Source organism: Phalaenopsis equestris, unplaced genomic scaffold (genome assembly GCF_001263595.1).
Source record: "Phalaenopsis equestris unplaced genomic scaffold, ASM126359v1 Scaffold000002, whole genome shotgun sequence".
Lineage (NCBI taxonomy): Eukaryota > Viridiplantae > Streptophyta > Magnoliopsida > Asparagales > Orchidaceae > Phalaenopsis > Phalaenopsis equestris.
In genome coordinates, this window is record NW_018164444.1 from 57,463,663 (window position 1) to 57,483,336 (window position 19,674).

Sequence of the window (19,674 nt, forward strand, 5' to 3'; positions counted from 1 at the left end):
GGGAGGGGGAGGGGGAGGGTTTGTGTTAACCTTTAAAGATTAATTTGTACCACTGTCGACCAAAAAAATAGATGCATGACAAGTTTATCAGGCTGGTGAAGGGTGATCGTTCAGTAATGCAGTATGAGGTTGAGTTTACTATGCTTCAAGGTATGCACACTAGTTGATTCCAAATGTTGAAGAAAAATGTCATAGATTTTTGTTTGGGCTATAGGATACGATTAGATATTCATTGATTCCTCTTGTAATTGATTATTACTCTGTTTTGGAGAGGCTAGCGGGACTGGGCTGGATTTATAAGCTGCATAGAGGAGGAGGGACTTTCAGAAGAAGAGGAATTCAGACATATCCAATTTTCCACAGAGCTCTCAAAACAGACAATCCTTTTAGTCAAAGTAAAGGCGGGAAGTGTGACAAGTGTGGATGATCTCAAGAGTGAGTTCCTTTTTGGATCTAATAAGTTTTTTTGGTGCCACCAACCAAGACACATGATGAGGAATTGCCCTAGCTAGGGACAAAGAGCTCCAGCAAATTGTAGAAGCAGTGCTACACCACCTCAGAGGAGCTTTGGCAGGTCGAAGGCAGCTAAGTATTCAGGACAATACCAAATCCAAATCAAGCCCAACAAAATGTTTAGCCTAGAGTCTATGCACTTTCACAACAGGAAGCTAAGGACTTCCATGAAATTATCATAGGTATGTTTTACATGTAAGAAATTTTAACCAAGTGTGTCTTAAATTATAATAGAATTTATGTCATGTCATATCATTCATGACATCATGTATGAACTTAAATGTGGTAATAAATCAACTCTAAATGTTCAATATAATGATTTTAATAATATGTACGATATATTTTCATAATAAACCAATAAGATTATTATTTGATTCAAGAGCATCACACTCATTTATAGTTAAAAAATTAGTTAAAAGTGATGCAATTGAATAATAGCTTAATCTGTGGGATATTATTGGTTAGAATGACGGACGGTGCTTCTATGGAATGTGAGGTGAAGTTAATAGTTAGTGGAAAATATTTTGATGCACAACTAACTGTGTTACCCTTACTTGAGTTTGAAGCAATTTTAGGCAATGATTGGTTGTCCAAAAGCTTTATTACAATTGATTGTAATAAAAAAACTCAAAATAAATGTACCTAGAGAGGCAGAAGTCAAACTCTCTCGAGCTAGAGGGTTGGCATCCATGATTGTTTAAAATTTTTCAAATTGTTGAATCGTGGAAACCAATAATTTCTTGTTTAGACGACAAATACCTCTAAGTGAAAACTTTGAGAGATATTTCCGTTGTAAGGGAATATCCAGATGTATTCTTGGATGATTTACCAAAATTACCACCAATGCAAAAGATTGATTTCATAATTGAGTTGTTGTCAAGTTCTGAGCCAATATAAAGAACCATACAAAATGATAGTTAAGGAGTTACAATAGTTGAAAAATAAAATGCAAGAATTGCTAGATAAGGGGTTTATCAGGCCTAGCACCACAGCTTGGGGAGCTTTGATGTTATATGTGAAAAATGATGGGAGCTTTAGAGTGTGCTTTCATAATAAAGAATTGAATAAGCACACTGTGAAGAATGAATATTCATTTGCTCGAGAGAGTTTGACTAAACAAGGCTTCTATATTTTCAAAGCTTGATCTAACGTCATGTTAAACACTAGTTGAGCATTAAAGAGAAAGATATAGCGAAGACGACTTTCAGTATCAGATATGGATACAACGAATTTGTGGTGATGTCATTTGAACTAACTAAAGCTCCAGCAATTTTATGGATCTAATGAATGGATTATTCAGAAAGTTTTTTGATATTTTTGTGATTATCTTCATAGACGATATATTGATGTATTCTAAAGATGAAGTCAACCATCTAGATCATTTGCATGTTGTTCTGTGGGTTTTGAAAGAGAATACACTATATGTCAAATTTTTAAAATGGAATTTTGGCTTTAAAATATGACTTTTCTTGAGCATATTATCAAAGGAGATGGCAAATCTTTGGATCAAAATAAGATCAAGGCGATTGCAAATTGGCCAATACCTACTATTCTTACTAAGGTCAAAAGTTTTCAAGATCAAGTTGGTAATTACAGAAGATTTGTAAAGGAAATTTCAAAAATTGTTATGTCATTATCTAGATTGACTCAGAAGGCAATGAAATTTGAATGGTTAGATCATTGTTAAGAGATCAGAAGTTAACGACTTGTTTATTGTCTGCTCCAGTAATAACTATTCCTTCAGGTTCAGATATGTTTCAGATTTTCAAGGATGCCTCATTTAAAAAAGATTTAGGTGGTGCTCTTATGCAACATAGAAAGGCCATTGCCTATGCTTCAAGGCAATTGAACAATCATGAAAGGAACTTTCTTACCCATAACTTAAAGTTAGTTGAGTTGTATTTGCACTTGAGATATGTAGACGCTACTTATCTGAAGTCAGGTGAAATATTTATTGATCATCAGAGTTTAAAGTATAGTTTTACTCAGAAAAAGCTAAATTTGAGACAATTGAGATCGTTGGAATTCATTAAAAACCATGAATTGAATATATAATATCACCCGGGGAAGGCAAACGTGGTGGCAGATGCATTGAATAGGAAGGTTTTAGATAATTTTAATTGCTTATTCATTCAGCATGAACAATCACTTAAGGATTTTGAGAGATTGAATCTATTTGTGATTAGTCACGATGACGGCAGTATGGTTCAATTGAAACGGTTATTTCTGAAGTCTAATTTGAAAGGCAGAATCAAAGATTTACTTGCTTTAGATTTGACTGTTCAGAAAATCTTAGATTAGGTTAAGGGTGGTAACTTGGAGAAGTATGTGTTAGACATGGATAGATTATTGAGAAATAAAGACATAATTTATATTCAAGATAATGATAAGTTGGGATGAGAAATTATAGAGGAGCCTCACTTCTCCAATTATATTATTCACCTAAAGAGTAATAAAATGTATCATGATCTCAAGGAAATATTTTGGTGACCTATATTAAAGAAGAGCATGACAGAATTTTTGGCTAAATGCCCTACATGTCAGTGAAGACAGAATATTAACGTCTTGAAGGTCAATTCTAGTTTTTATCTATTCTAAAATGGGAAATTGCTATGGACTTTGTGATTGGATTTCCTAGGTCACGACAAGGACGTGAAACTATTTGGGTAATTGTTGACAGATTGACTAAGTTGCCCATTTTTGCAAACCGAACATATTGAGAGGTTAGTAATTACATGTGGATCAAACTGTAAGGTTACATCAAGTGTCAGATTTACTTCTAAATTATATAAAAAGAATTAGGAAATGCAACAATTACCAGACTAATATTAGGATAGCTTCATATGAAGCTTTCTATAGAAGAAAGTGCATAATATCTCAAGTTAAAGAAAGATCATTGGAGCTGACTTGGTTGATGATGCCACTAAGAATATAAGGTTGATTAGTGATAGATCAAAAGTAATGCAGAATAGACAAAAAAAATATTACGATGTTAAGCACAGACCAGTGAAGTTTGAAGTTGGAGAATTAATCTTTATCAAAGTTGGTCCAAAGAGTGTGCAAAGAGTTTGGAAAATAAAGAAAATTGAGCCCAAGATATGTAGATCCTTATGAGAGGATGGGCAAGTTGCTTATAAATTGGCTTTAACAGCTCATGCAAGGAGTGAATTATGGTTTCCATATTTTTACACTTACAAGGTATGTTATTGATGAATCAAATAGAGTGATTGCAACCTCAATGGGCATATAACCTAATTTGATTCATACATAAGAGCTTGAAAGGATTTTGGATTATGTTGTGAAGAAGTTTCGTAAAAGCAAGATTCCATTTGTTTAGAGTTTATGGAAACACAGATCAGAAAATGATGCTATTTGGGAGAAATTTTCAAATATGCAAAAGCATATCCCCAACTATTCGATTAAGGTATGCTTCCTTTTTATATTAAAATTTTAATAGTTTGAGGATGAAATTTTTATGAGGAGAGATTGTAATATATAGTTAAAGATTTATAAATAAAGAGAAAAATAATAAAATAAACTAAAATAATCGATTCAAAATAACTGTCAAGCGATTCAACTATTAAAAGTTGAAGGGTGACTTCTTTCGTTTGTATCCAAATAGAATGAGAGACAGAGAGTGAAATATAGAGTGTGAGAGAAAAAGGAAGAAGAAAGGAGATTTGGGTCTCAGTGTCTTCATTGTGTGTGAAGGAAGTAGAGTCATCTGTGTTTGCGAGAAGACAGGCCAAGCCACTCATGAAGGAGAAAGGGGCGGGCAAGGCAAGCGGCTTCGTGCGTGAAGTGGAGAGCCGGTCTAGCGAAGCCATAATTGTGGATTAAGGCAACTTCAGTGCTCTTCAATGCACAAAGAAAGAAGAGAAAGAAGAGAATGAGACATGTCGTGCTAAACCATAGTCGAAGGGAGGAAGGGGAAGGAAATCAACTCACCGTCTGTGTTGAAGTCAAGCCCCGCAAGAAGGTGGAGAAGTCTCTCGTACGTGGGTTAAGAGATAGAAAATGGTATGTAAGATAAGAGTAGGATTTAATTTATCAAATTATATAAATTTAAATAATTGAATATTTTATGATATTAAAATTAAAGTTTTATGAATTTAAAATAGATAGTGTAAGTGAAATAATTTGTGGGAAAGGCTATCAATCCAAACAAATTTTGGTAAGATGAAAATCTTCGGCGGGTTACAATTTACTTCAATTGCTTATTAAGGAAATACTTCAATTATATAGCATCAACTTAAATGTTAATCAGATATTACAGGCAAAAAGATAGAGACTGAATCATGTCATATTGTAAGGGGGAAAGAGGAGTCTTGTCCGCAAAAAATGCAAATCAAGCTTTTAAGATAAGGGTTTATTCATTTTAAGTATTAAGCATGTATGTATGTATGTATATATATATATATATATATATATACATACATACATATATATGTAGTGTTAATAGTAGGTTTAATTGAAATAAGGAAGTACTTAAGAACGGGCTAATCAATTTGAACAAAAAAATATAGGTCAATGAAGGTTAAGGTTTGTTTCATTTAATGTAGACTAATATTTAATAAAAATTTAATTTATAACAAATATTGAGATTGAAAAACATTTGAAACCATAAGTTCTGATAAATAGGGAGTTAGTGAGACAAACTAGTAAAGATACGATGAGTAATTAATTACTTTTTTATTTGTATTAGATTAAAGTTTTTTTTTTAAACGACTTGTATCATTGTCAATAAACACCTGTTTTTTTCTAATTATATCTATTCAAAGAAAGGATTTTTGAACTGCAATTGAAAGAAACGAGAAAACATAAATGATTGTTCAATGACTTTAAATGAACAAAATAAAAAAAATGAAATATAAAAGATTAATTCAATCAAGGTTTACCCCCAGATGATACTGACAAGGGATGCAATGTACCAGTACACGAAAAAAATAAATAAAAATTACAAAGATGTACATTTGAGTTCAAGTGCAAAATTTTTAAGGGTACAGACGAGTATAAATTTTTTAGGATACATTCAAGTATAACAGTGATCTTGATATAACATGTTAAATGAAATATAAATGTTAAAAAGGTACACACTTAAATTGAAACAAAAATAGTTAATTTAAAATGAAAGTTCACATTTTGATTAATTAACGTATCACATTTCTTTTAAACATTCATGAATAGCATTTACATATTAATTTAATGCATAATAAGATTGTAATTGCTCACTAAGTGAAAACTTACTGTTGAAATTAATTGTTTATTTCGGTTTGATGTGTCAAACAAAAGCAATTTGGTTTACAAAAGGAGAACTATTGATACTAAGTGGGAGGTTGTTTATTATTTTCTTAAAACTGTTTATTTTATAGAAATATTGGACTATTATTGGTTAGATTGTGATACTCTTTTACTTTCAAACTTAGTTGTTGCTTTGGATGAATTTAATTTTCCATTCAATGTACTTTATGGTTTTAGTAGATCATTTTATTACTGGAAGTTATGCTGAATTATTGTGTAATTTAAAAAGAATATTAATACCGTCCAACTGTCATTCCTGATATGATTAATTCTAAGTTATACATACCACTTCATATGCATTTACATATCTAATGCCTAAACTTCATTTTTTACATTAATGTCACCTTACCCATGCATGAAAACAAGTATTTCATCTTTTAAAAGTTAAAATGGTGGTATTTTTATGTAATAAGAAAGATTTGGGTGGTACAAATGTAAAAAGTAGAGTTTGGGTGTTAGATACATAAATACATGAGAATTTGGTAATATGTGCGTAAATGCCACTAAAATATAATAAGAAAATTTAAATAAATTTCAATTTTTTGATTTGTTCGGTTAAATGAAATGAAAACAGAACACTAACCAAAAAAATGTCATGATTTTAAAAACTAAAAATAAAAATGTAATTTTAAAACCAAATAGAATCAACCAAACTTATGCAATTTGGTTCGGTTTTTTGGTTTTAACCAAATAATGCACACATTTAGGTGTCACCATCACCTTATAAAATTTTACTTTAAGCAGTACTTTTCTATCACAAAATGGGCCTAATGCATCTCTCCACTTTAACCATCCAACTTGAATTATACCAATAATATCCCCATCTATATCATCATTATTTTAAACAATATACCCGAGATATCTAAAAAGTTCACTCCTTTTAATAACTTGATCACCCATTGTTATAACATCGACACTAGATCTATCACTAATAAATATTACATTCCATGTTTTCGGTTTTAAATATACTCAAATGAAAGCCTATAGACTCTAAAGTTGACCTCCATAATTGTTTTTCATAAACTCTCTCTCTAGTCTTATCCACAAGAAGGATATTATTTGCAAAAAGCATAAACCAAGGTACATCCTCCTATAATGTCATAACTAAAGCAAAAAAGGCATGGCCTTAAATCCGATCCCTGATGTAACCCAACTGATACAGAAAAATACTTGGTTAATCCTCCTTGTGCTCAAACACAAGTAATAACTATAGTATAGATACTTTAATGCCTTGAATATAAGCAATATCAACACTTTTTTCTTGAGCTCTCCACAATAACTCTCTTCAAAACTTATAATAAGTTTTTTCTAAATAAAAAAAATCATATAGAGATCCTTCTTACTTTCTATGTGCTTCTCAATCTAACATTTCAATAAATATAAAACTTCCATAGTAGACTTGCCCGGCATGAATCCAAACTAATTTTGAGAAATTTTTGTCATGTTGTAATCTATGTTCGATTATTCTCTCCCATAACTTTAATGCATAACTAATTAAATTAATTCCTCTATAATTTCCACACTTTTGTGCATCTCCTTTACTCTTAAAAATAGGAATCAATAGATTCTTTCTCTACTCATGGGACATCTTTTTAGTTTTAAAAATAATATTAAAAAATCTTATAAGCGAAAAAATTCTCAGATCTCCTAAAAATTTCAACACTTCTATTGAAATATCATCAAATCATAATGTTTTCCCACATTTCATGTTCACTTCCATGATAATAAGCATTACTATCCTCAAACAATTGAATCATTGAGAGAAAGTTAAAAGGTCGGGAAATCATGTATAAATAAAAAATTTTGCTATTATTTATGAGATTAAAATCACTAAGCATATCATATTTTTATGACCTTTCAAAAATTTATCAAAATATCTCACCCACTTAAATTGAAAATCCTTATTTAGGAAAATCACTATTTGGTTTTCATTCTTAATATACATTACTTCAACTAATTTTTCTTTATTTTCTTATATTTTTGCTTAGTTGGTTTATGAAATATATCTTTCAACCTCTTTAGTATTTAATTTATTATAAATAATGCTAAAAATAAACAGAAGTTGTTCTCTTAAATTCATTATGAACCATTTTATATTTTTCCCAATTCTCTGAACCTTTACCTCTAAACAAATTTTTATAATGAAATTTAATATTTTTTATCTTTTATCATTGTTATTTCACCATCGATTACTTTTATTCATGAGTGTTTTTTCTTTGGATTCTTCAAGCACATTTTTTTACATCTTCTTAATAATACTCATTACTTTATCTCATATCTTATTAGATATTTCGTGATCACATATATTAATTTCTTAAAGTTTACTCATAAAAATAATTTTATTTATCTTTTAAATGTTTCATCTAAATACAAGATAATAATTCGTTATATTATTCATCTTCTAACACTTTATTTTTAAATCCAAAACCAATAATCGATGTTAGAATAGTTAAACTTTCACTTGAAACAACCTTACAAATTTTATAATCTAGACGATTTCTTTTCTCATAAGAAAATAATTAATTTGTCTTTTATTAGATTCATTCTTATAAGTGATAATATGCTCATTTTTTTAAATAAAGTATTAACAATAAAAAAAATATAAACTAAAGCAAAATCTAATATGGCTCTACCTTTTTTACTGATCACTCCAAAATCATAGCTATCATTATCTAAAATTTTAAACCACTCGACCAACACATCCATTTAAATATTCTATAATAAAATATTCTTCTTCAAGAGGTATTCTTAATTCTTCCAGTTCAATATTTTATTTATTTTTTTGAACATATATTCAAACCTATTTCGAGAGCCTAAATACATATAACATCAAGAATCTCAGCAACAACAATAAAGTTTAAAATTATAATTCTATCTTCAATTCGATTAATTTTTACAACATTATTTTTCAAACGCTTATATATAATTATACTTACATCATTTCTAATATGATTTATATATGAATACCAAAGTTTAAAACCTATGTTATCAATCTCATTAATCTTCTCTCCAAATCATTTAATTTTTTAAATGTATAAAATATTTCTCTTCCTATGAAATACAATATCTACTAAATCTATTAATTTACCTATGAGTACCTCTATTCCAATTTTTTTCTCATAATATTAATTTCATGAACTAACTTCTCTGTCTGTATCCGTCAATAACGTGAAAATTGCTGCTTATTTAACACTACATATGAGCACGCGGTGTAGTAGTTATTACACACTTTTCACTGTATTTAGGTCATATTATATACCGCTTCTAATTGACGCTCTAGCATTGACATAATGTTTTAAAAGATTTATGTCATAAGTTTTCGACAAAATTTTTAAGTTGATTGTCGCCTACCTAAGCCAATCCTCCACTTTTAGTATCCCAACAATAGTAATGTTTCCACCAACAATTCATTTGTAGCCAATTTAATCACAGAGTATCATATTTTTCCAATGTAATACGTCCATTAGCAAAGTGGACTTGAATTTGACCCACGAGGGTTAACTTGAGATCAATTTGTATAGTAAATATATTAAAATGAGATCAATTTTGTAAAGTTAATTGACAAAATTGGAGGGATATGATACACTCGAACTATATTGGCCACACAACGAATAATCCAAGGATTATTTTGAGATTTAATTTTTTGTTCGAATGTGCGATAAAGTTTATTCAAATTAGGTGTTGTGCATGTATTTCATAATTTTATGAATCTTATGCAGGATATATATTAGAAAAACCCTAGGCCATAATACTCCTAAAACAGGTATTGAAAAGCTCAAATGCGACCATATAGGATGGCATAAAAGAGAAAGGAAATATGTTAGCAATTAGTATTTAGGTGTATATGAGCTCCAAAATCATAAAAGAACTACGTTTCAAAAGCAAATGTGTAATCACACATTGAGCATGCACAAAATCTGTAAGTATATTAACTTTTAGAATTTAATCTTGACCCAAATACATGGCCAAATCTAGAGTAGGGGTACCTAGGCTAAGGGCATGAGCCCTCACAGGATCAAGTTTGGCCCACTAAGTTATTTGACTGGATGAATCAACCCACAATTCAACCCATCTTTATTTTTTAACTTAGGATCAAAATACTTGAAAAAAATAGAAATAGGACAAGTAGAAATACAGCAAAAAGAAGCATTTATTCCACCACGTGGGGTCGGCTATATGAATCCATTTTCTCCATTGTGTCCTATTGAGTGTCATATTTTCATTTAATTATAATACAAGACATAATGTAGAGAAAAGAATTACAAATATATATTTTTCAAAATCAAATATCCACTAGAGAAATCATAATGTTTCACTGAATTGCAACTAGGGAAGTCTATAATAGAGTTTAAGATAATAAAGCTAGATTGTATTACAGTACCCTCCTCAAAAATGTTTTTAGACTCACCACTGCTTAATTCCGTTCAGTATAGTTATAAAACCATTATATATTGCAACTTAAGTTTAGAAATGGTATGAACTCTAGATCCATTTGTTGTGGACTTCATATTGACTCAATTTGACAATATTACTATAAATGATTTATTCAAATATTTCAAAGTGATAAAAAAATATTTGATGTTTGAATGGATTAGAATGTGTTGCATCTAATTTTTTTTATTTTTTACAAGATATTCCATTCATCAATTATTTAGATATGTAGATTCTATAGGGTCAAAATTAATGGCATTAACTTTAGTGCGACATAGACTTTTACAAGAAGAAAAAAAAAGAAGAGGAACTATGTTAACTTTCAAAAATTGAAGATTTGAGGGCTTGAATAAAAAGAATCCTAAGCTAACACTTGTATTCAACCATTGTGAAAAGTGGTCAACAACTGTCACATCAAACAAGATTTTGAAAATCATAATAAGGCAACTGATTCAATAAGTCAGACTATTAGTGAGACCATCAAGTGGTTCTAAACAGGAAGAAAAGCAACCTAACAAAGTAGTAGAAAAAACAATCAAACTAGAAAACTATTAAATCACGCATGATTTTTAAGAACTATCAAAGTCTCAATGTAGTAAATGATTAACTTAATTTTAAGTCCAAATATAAATAAAAAATCAAACTAAATAAATCTGTCATCTTATGTATTATATATTTGGTAATATTAGCATTTATTCTGCTAATTGGATTCAAGATTAAAACATGGATATAGCACTAAAATGTATTATTATTTGCTTCATGTATATTTTTTACATTCAAGTTATTTTTATTAAGAAACTATTTGCATTAATATTGCACATATTATATCTTTTAAATAAACATTTTATTATATCATCATTATAAACTCTGAATCGAATCCTACCTTAAATTTGGACCCTAAACCTTATACTGGTCAACTGTTCAATTCAAAATTTAAATCTTGACATCCAGTAAAAAGCATAATGTGAGTCCATATTTAGCGGTGGTACCTATCATGAGTGCTGCTAGTCCCAGCTGTCATATGAAAGGTGCTAAAAGTGTTTGGGGGAGCACTGACTTGACCACTCTCCAACCAAGAAGAATAGAGGCTTCCTAGCTTAAGAGATATGATCACGATCATGACTACCAGAATGTCTGGCATTTTATCAAAAATTATAATGTATCTATAGGGTGGCAAGAAGAGCTTTTTACGAAAGTTGAAATTCACCTATGGCATCTTGGAAGGTAACATCCTATAAGTTCAGCTTTTAAGTGCATCGAAATTCACGAGGCCCTATTTAAGCGAGCTAGGCATTATCGCATACTTTACTAACAATAAAAGAGTTGAAGTTCAATTTGATATTTCCCCTATATTGAGATTTTAGAAGGTAAAAAATATTGATATTTGTGATTAATGCATAATTGTTTCAAGTAATATCGATGCTACATTTTTTTTTTCATTCGACACCTAATTCTTTAAATTTACATGCAAGTCAACCTTTTCATCCAAAAGCAACCAATAGAGTTGACTCGGTTTAGCAAGTAACAGCTAGGCAATGCATGATCATTAGGCAACACAGTAATCAATTCAGCGAGTTATGGTTTTAAAAGAGGAAGGAGGAGACTTAAGATGGCGAAGTTTAATGGAATCCTTCTGAAATATTTGGTAAAATAAAGCTAAGGTTGACATGTTAAAAGAGAAAAAAAAAACCTGTTAAGGCTAGCAATCAAGAAAAGAATAAATGTCTTCTTTTAACTATAATTTTAGATGCCTATAAATCATCAAACTGTTTATGTCAATAAAGAGTATCGACATTTTCTAAATCTATCCCAACTATAGAAATTTTAAGACAACTGAAATTATCAATAGGCATGTAGTTGTAGCATGAGAATCCATTTGATTCCTCCAGCCAAAGACTAACAATGTCTTTCTTCTGTACAGTTTTGAGAGAGCCATCTTCTTAGAAATAGAAACCTTGTCTACGTTTCTGCTTGTGAGAAAAACGTCATAACACAAAATGCATATGCCCCAGAAAGGATAAAACTTACGTAAGCAGAACCCTAATAAAAAGTTTGAAATAAAAACAAAAGTATTTTCCATTAATTCAACTAAATCAGCACAAATAAGCTTTAAGCTATATCCAGTTTCCTTAATAATCCTGTTAGTCAAAACTCAAAGGTGAGGCTGAGGCAGAGGCAGATGCAGAGATGTAAGTTCACAGATCAAATCTCCACGACAAAAACAAAGATTACTTTTGTAATCCCTATGAGTTCATTAGGCTATAAAAGAATCACAGTTCACTATCAAAGCAGATGCAATAGCAAGAAAATAATAAACTGCAAAAAAAAAATTCAATCATAGACAGGATTAAAGCAATTCCGCTAAGCAAACCAAACAAAAAAGATCTATCGATGATCTCTAACCTGAGAGCAGCAGCTCCTAAAACAGCAAAATCTAGCCATATCAATCCACAGTTCCAGCAACCCTTTGCTAGATTCTCGTCATCTACCTCGTCTCCCAACCCCGAAACGCGATTTTTTAGCAAACAACACAACCCAACACCTCGATTGGCTGCAGGAAATCCACCCTATGTCCGCCCCTAAAGCTGTGGAATCCAATTAATAAAAACAAAAAAAAAGAAAAAAAAAACATCAGAAACACGCAAAGAAATCTGGGAGTAGTTTCCAACTCCCCATTCAATCTTACCAACAAATCGATCCGTCTTCTTCCCTCAAAAAGGAAGCAAGCCCTCAAAGACCCCTCCTCCCAAGTCTTTCCACTTCCGTACTACTTCTCTTCGTACAAGAAATTGACCTCACCATCCGCTCTCCTGAACCGCAGCAAAGCAAGTAGCATGGAGACGAAGCAGAACACTCATCAGGGAATCAAACAGAATAAAGAATCAAGAAGCAGAGTTATGCAAAAGAAGGTAATGGCTATTCGTTTAACCATAAAAAAAAGAAGGAGAAAAGGCGAAGGAAAAGAGGCGCACAGACGGAGTCGCAGTAAGACTTACGGCCCGCTGTTGACTTCAGCGCCTGCTGCAGAAGACGCAGATGTGTGTTCCCCCTGACTCGTAGTTATGCAGAGAATTTATTTTATATTGCGAGGCGCATAATTATTTTAATTCTAAATTAGCCGTACTAGACTTTGACCGGCGCTCATTCGTAATTTTTTATACGCGGAGTGCCGGTAGGCTAAGAACGAGGGTTTCATCGCTGAAAGCGCTTTATCAATAGTAATTTGAATTTGGCTGAATAATATTCGATCTTGTTCAACTTAATGAATAAAATAAATTTGAATCTTTAAAAAAAAAATTTATATTTATATGATATATTATTTAATAAAATTTGATTGAATATAAGTTATTTAATTAAATATTTAATAATATCATCAATATTGGATTATAATTTGATATTAAAAAATAAATAAACTTTATGTAATTTTTTTTTTATTCCAATCAACTATTTTGTTGATATTAGTTTATATTGGTTAATTGCAATGACTTAAATAGTATTTTTTTGTTAATTTAAACTTTATTCAATTGTTTATTTATTTATAGTTGTAAAATTATATATGAACACACATATATAAAAAAATGTAAGTACTCAGTTAAATATTGTGCTTGTTTGTCAACTTTAAATGACAATCAAATACAAATTAAAATTTTAATTTATATGTAAAAAGGGTTAAGGAGGCCAGAGAAAAGATTACAGGTTATATTTGGCATAATCAGTGGTTGGATGACAACGGGTCGACTGCGAAGAAACAACATATTTATGATGTCAATAGTAGAATGAATAAGTTCGAAGAGGAAAGAAATTGTCAAACGTCCAATAAAGTTCACCACCTCTGAGAAAATCAAATGATATATTACCAAATAGAAAAAAAAAGAAATCTCCAAATAACATTAAAAAAACAAACAAAAAGTTTATAAACCAAGTCCAATGTTGCATTCTTATACTAAGGCATAAAACTAAACTCTATTTATAATTAAAATTATTATTATTAGCTATTTTATTTATTTTTTAATTCATTTGAAAATGTTTTCATAAGGTGGTTGTGATTTCTCTGTGTTGATGGCCTGACTCAAATATCTTAGTCATAGAATTTAAAGCTATCATTATGTAGTGACTAATGAAATTATAGATCTTAACACTTTAATCAATCAATTTTATAAGTGTTCCTTTGATATTATAGCTAATGCTGTAAAGTCAAAAAAAAAACCATCTAATTGTTTAATTTAGAGTTCAAGGTACTAAAATCTAAATCTATTCATATGATAAAAAAACATAAAATATTTAACCTTCATGCATGAAATAATCATAATTTCTTGGGCTCGAATTATTATTACGTGACTGTTTTTAATTATTCGATCCATAGACAATATTTTAGATCTTACAACTTAAGTGTCATAATTAGTTATCTAATTAGCAATGAGTAAATAAATATAAAAAATTATTTAAGAAATACATATTAGCCAAAATACCTCAACAAAGATCATGTATGAATAAAGATAAATTAAAAAAATCAATACACTTAAGAAATACAAACCAATAACATTTTTTGAAATGTTAAATATTAGTATATATGCTATAATATTTTAGGAAAATCATAAAGTAAAATCATTATAAAATGGTTTCAACTTTTTAATTAACATAGCTAGAAAAACATAAGAAATCATTATTAAGCCAAGGATGAATAAAATTAACCAAACACAAATGCCAAATGCTAATTCTCCCAATCAAATTACCACCTCCTAAATGAAAAAAGGTGAGAAGAATACTATATTACACCATTTGTAACATATAAAACTATGCTAAAACCTGGCTTTTCAAAGAAAGGCAATAAACAAAAAAATGGAACAATATTGGATTATAATTTGATATTAAAAAATAAATAAACTTTATGTAATTTTTTTTTTATTCCAATCAACTATTTTGTTGATATTAGTTTATATTGGTTAATTGCAATGACTTAAATAGTATTTTTTTGTTAATTTAAACTTTATTCAATTGTTTATTTATTTATAGTTGTAAAATTATATATGAACACACATATATAAAAAAATGTAAGTACTCAGTTAAATATTGTGCTTGTTTGTCAACTTTAAATGACAATCAAATACAAATTAAAATTTTAATTTATATGTAAAAAGGGTTAAGGAGGCCAGAGAAAAGATTACAGGTTATATTTGGCATAATCAGTGGTTGGATGACAACGGGTCGACTGCGAAGAAACAACATATTTATGATGTCAATAGTAGAATGAATAAGTTCGAAGAGGAAAGAAATTGTCAAACGTCCAATAAAGTTCACCACCTCTGAGAAAATCAAATGATATATTACTCAAATAGATAAAAAAAAAAAAGAAATCTCCAAATAACATTAAAAAAACAAACAAAAAGTTTATAAACCAAGTCCAATGTTGCATTCTTATACTAAGGCATAAAACTAAACTCTATTTATAATTAAAATTATTATTATTAGCTATTTTATTTATTTTTTAATTAATTTGAAGATGTTTTCATAAGGTGGTTGTGATTTCTCTGTGTTGATGGTCTGACTCAAATATCTTAGTTATAGAATTTAAAGCTATCATTATGTATAATGAAATTATAGATCTTAACACTTTAAACAATCAATTTTATAAGCGTTACTTTGATATTACAGCTAATGTTGTAAAGTCAAAAAAAAAACCATCTAATCGTTTAATTTAGAGTTCAAGATACTAAAATCTAAATCTATTCGTATGATAAAAAAACATAAAATATTTAACCTTCATGCATGAAATAATCATAATTTCTTGGGCTCTAATTATTATTAAGTGATTGTTTTTAATTATTGGATCCATAGACAATATTTTAGATCTCACAACTTAAGTGTCATAATTAGTTATCTAATTAGCAATGAGTAAATAAATATAAAAAATTATTTAAGAAATACATATTAGCCAAAATACCTCAACAAAGATCATGTATGAATAAAGATAAATTAAAAAAATCAATACACTTAAGAAATACAAACCAATAACATTTTTTGAAATGTTAAATATTAGTATATATGCTATAATATTTTAGGAAAATCATAAAGTAAAATCATTATAAAATGGTTTCAACTTTTTAATTAACATAGCTAGAAAAACATAAGAAATCATTATTAAGACAAGGATGAATAAAATTAGCCAAACACAAATGCCAAATGCTAATTCTCCCAATTAAATTACCACCTCCTAAATGAAAAAAATGTGAGAAGAATACTATATTACACCATTTGTAACATATAAAACTATGCTAAAACATGGCTTTTCAAAGAAAGGCAATAAACAAAAAAATGGAACAATATTGGATTATAATTTGTAAGAAAGCATCTGAAAATAAGGGCTTTAAGACTAATGTTGCAGGGGCTTTGAGCCAGCTAGTTATATCTATCATTTAAGTGATTGGAGCAATTAAAAGAATTTTAACACCCACTAAAGATGAATGGACATAAAAAAAAAGGTTAAATTTAAACAGTCCTTGGAAAAAGATTGAGCTTTTATAGAACTTGAAATAATTATGCTAAAAATGTAAAACAAATAAATGTCAAATAATATAATTGTAGAATCACAATAGGGGCACAAAGCATAAAACCTAACCATGCAAACAATCCTCAATGATCCCAATGGTGGCATTAATCCCCATCATCATAATAAATAATCACATTGACAAGTTTTTGGTGATGGAACATATGATTAATGGAAGGTGAGTAAAATAACAAATGAACTCAAGTACATCATTTTTAAAAAAAATATAACCCTAAAATCACCCTTTATCCAACATACTATTGTTGGGCATGTATATAAATATTTTCTTATGGTGAGTTGATCATACTATCAAGTATTCTTAAATTTATAATATTAAAATGTATGTATTTATATTTTCTTTTTGGTGATTTTGATCATATTTTGTGTCATGTGTTGAAAGTTTTTTTTTTGTTATTCAAAAACCTACTCCTATTTAGTAATGCAAAGTTGTTTAATGATCATATAAGCTAGTCCGCTTAATCAACAATTGTGTTGCTATGGTCCATGAAATTGATGCTGCTAAAACACGAAATATTTCATATTGCATTGTTTTTCTTGCTTGACTTTTACTGATTATGGTACATTTTATGTCTCATTCATCTATTTGTATTACCCATGCATTATGAGCTTTAGAGTGATATATAAAGGGCTGAATAAAATTTATCTTATGCATTTATAAGGCATCATCTCTTGATTATTGATTTAATGATATTTCTATTACCTTTCATTTATTAATTTATATATTCTCTCATTCACAAGTCACATTTTTTTCATGGCTTATTTTGAGTCAATATTATTAGGTGATGGAAAGATCTCAGCTTCCCCCATAAACGAGAGAGAGAGTGTGTGTGTGTGTGCGAAAACCTTTCTTGGATGTCTTTTCTTACAGAAAAAAGAAGAAGTTCCCTGTGAGGCATTCTAGCCTCCTTTTATACATGAGAGAAAATAAATATAAAATCACATTTTGTACAATACAACGCCTGTTTGCACTGTCTTGGTGAAAATATTGAGATGCAGGTGTTGGGCAATGCCTTAAGTGAAAACTGACACATGTCATTGTGTGTAATGATGGTCTTCTTCCAGTGGTTCCGGTTGATTCAACCATATTAACAGGTAGGTATAGTCCGACCACTTTGATAAGTGGGCTTAGTTCGAGAATAATGAGCTCTGGGCACATAAGGCTTTTATGAAGTAACCCTAAAAGTGCCTTGTAGATTATATGGATGTATGTGGGTATACAAGTTTCTTATTGAAACTTATTAATTGTGTAATGCTTTAGGTGTCAGTAGACAAAGTATAACATAAAAGACTACCTCTAGACAAAAAAAAAATGGAGAAATTAACTAATAGCTGTAGTGATCTATTGCAAAGATGGAGTTAGAAATTTCCTCCAACTAAAGCAATGAGAAGAATTAATTACCAGTGATTGTGTTGGAAACAATAATGTGAATGTTTTGTAGTGGCAAGTGTCATCATTTATTGAAGAGGTATTGTCATCATTTATTGTTTTTCTAATAATAGTAGAGGTATTGACATCATTTATTTCGATTTTGTTGGTTGATACGTTATAGAATAAAAAAACTATATTGTTTTGCTTAAGTGAAATATGCGATTAAGGGTCCGTTTGGGGCAGCTTATAAGTGCGGGCAGCGTTTTCAAAACGCCGCTGTACCGTTTGGTTCGCGAGTTTCGCCAGCTTATCCGAAACTGCATTTGAGTTTTTACACTAAACGCAGGCCGCGGGTCGACCCCTGTGGCCGGCCCACGGGCCGCCGCGGGCCGCGTTTCAGGATAAGCAGCTTATCCTGAAACACACAAGCTGCTTCAAACGGACCCTAAGTTGATAAAAAAATAAAAAATGATATTAATTTGGTACTAAAATTTTGAAACCAACTCCTCTAAAATCAGATTACTTTGAGCCAAACTAACTCGACTTAACTCGAAATAAATGGATTTCATGTTGACTCACACATGGAAGTAGCCTTATCTAATAACAATAGCTAGGGGTGTATCTAAAAAATCAATCTGAAACGAATCGATTTATTGATTTGGTTCAGTTTTTAAAATAACGGTTTGGCATTCAGTTTAAAAATTTGTATAGTTTGGTTTGTCGGTTACGGTCCGATTTTTTTTTTTTCTAAATCGAATTAAAATTCACATAAAAATTAAAATTTCAGTGTAAAATGAAAAACCAATCTACTAAACAATACTAGAGAGAATAAAACAATAAGAAGCATACAAGCTTGCTTACTGTACTCTGACATAAATCAAGTTTAATTATCATAATGTTACAATTTTCAAGATTCATTAATCATACTATAATTTTAGTATTCTTATATTTTTCACAAGCAATATAGAAATCAAATAAAAGATGTGCAGCACCGGATTAAATTTCAATTATATTTTCACAACTTAACTTTTCAGATTTCAGTTTTTTGTATAACCGTATCGATCAAACCGAATGAAAATTGGGTTTGACCTCTTTCTCTTGAAAAATTATCTGGATCCTAGATTTCGGTCCATTATGATTTGTAAAATTTTCAAATCGATCCGGCCGAACATACCAAATGCACACCCCTAACCATAGCGGAGCCCTTATCATAGGGGTGTAAACGAACCGAACACGAACGAACAGTGCTCATGTTCATGTTCGGTTCGTTTGAAATATAGTTTGTTTGAAATAGGCTCGTGTTCGAAATTGTTCGTGAAAAGTCTGTTCGTGTTCGGTTCGTTTTTGTTCGAATTGTTCGAATTGTTCGATTTGTTCGAATTGTTCGAATTGTTCGAATCGTTCAAGTTCGTAATAAAAAAATTACGGACAATTACATACATACATCTTATCCCGATGTAATTACATATCTAGCACCTAAACTTCATATTTAAAA

The 19,674-nt window shown here is 29.9% G+C and overlaps 1 protein-coding gene across 1 annotated transcript in view; it reads right to left on the reverse strand.

Annotated features, from left to right (window-relative positions):
- The window catches only part of LOC110024907 (probable protein phosphatase 2C 9), a 42,835-nt gene extending 29,535 nt beyond the window's left edge, over positions 1–13,300 (reverse strand). Inside the window, exons 1-3 of the mRNA XM_020725104.1 lie at positions 13,218–13,300; positions 12,932–13,055; positions 12,649–12,830 (exon numbers count right to left, since the gene is read on the reverse strand). Coding sequence (XP_020580763.1) covers positions 12,649–12,687 — 39 coding nt within the window. The 5' untranslated portion in view covers positions 12,688–12,830; positions 12,932–13,055; positions 13,218–13,300. The remainder of the gene's footprint in view (positions 1–12,648; positions 12,831–12,931; positions 13,056–13,217) is intronic.
- Between the last annotated feature and the right edge of the window lie 6,374 nt (positions 13,301–19,674).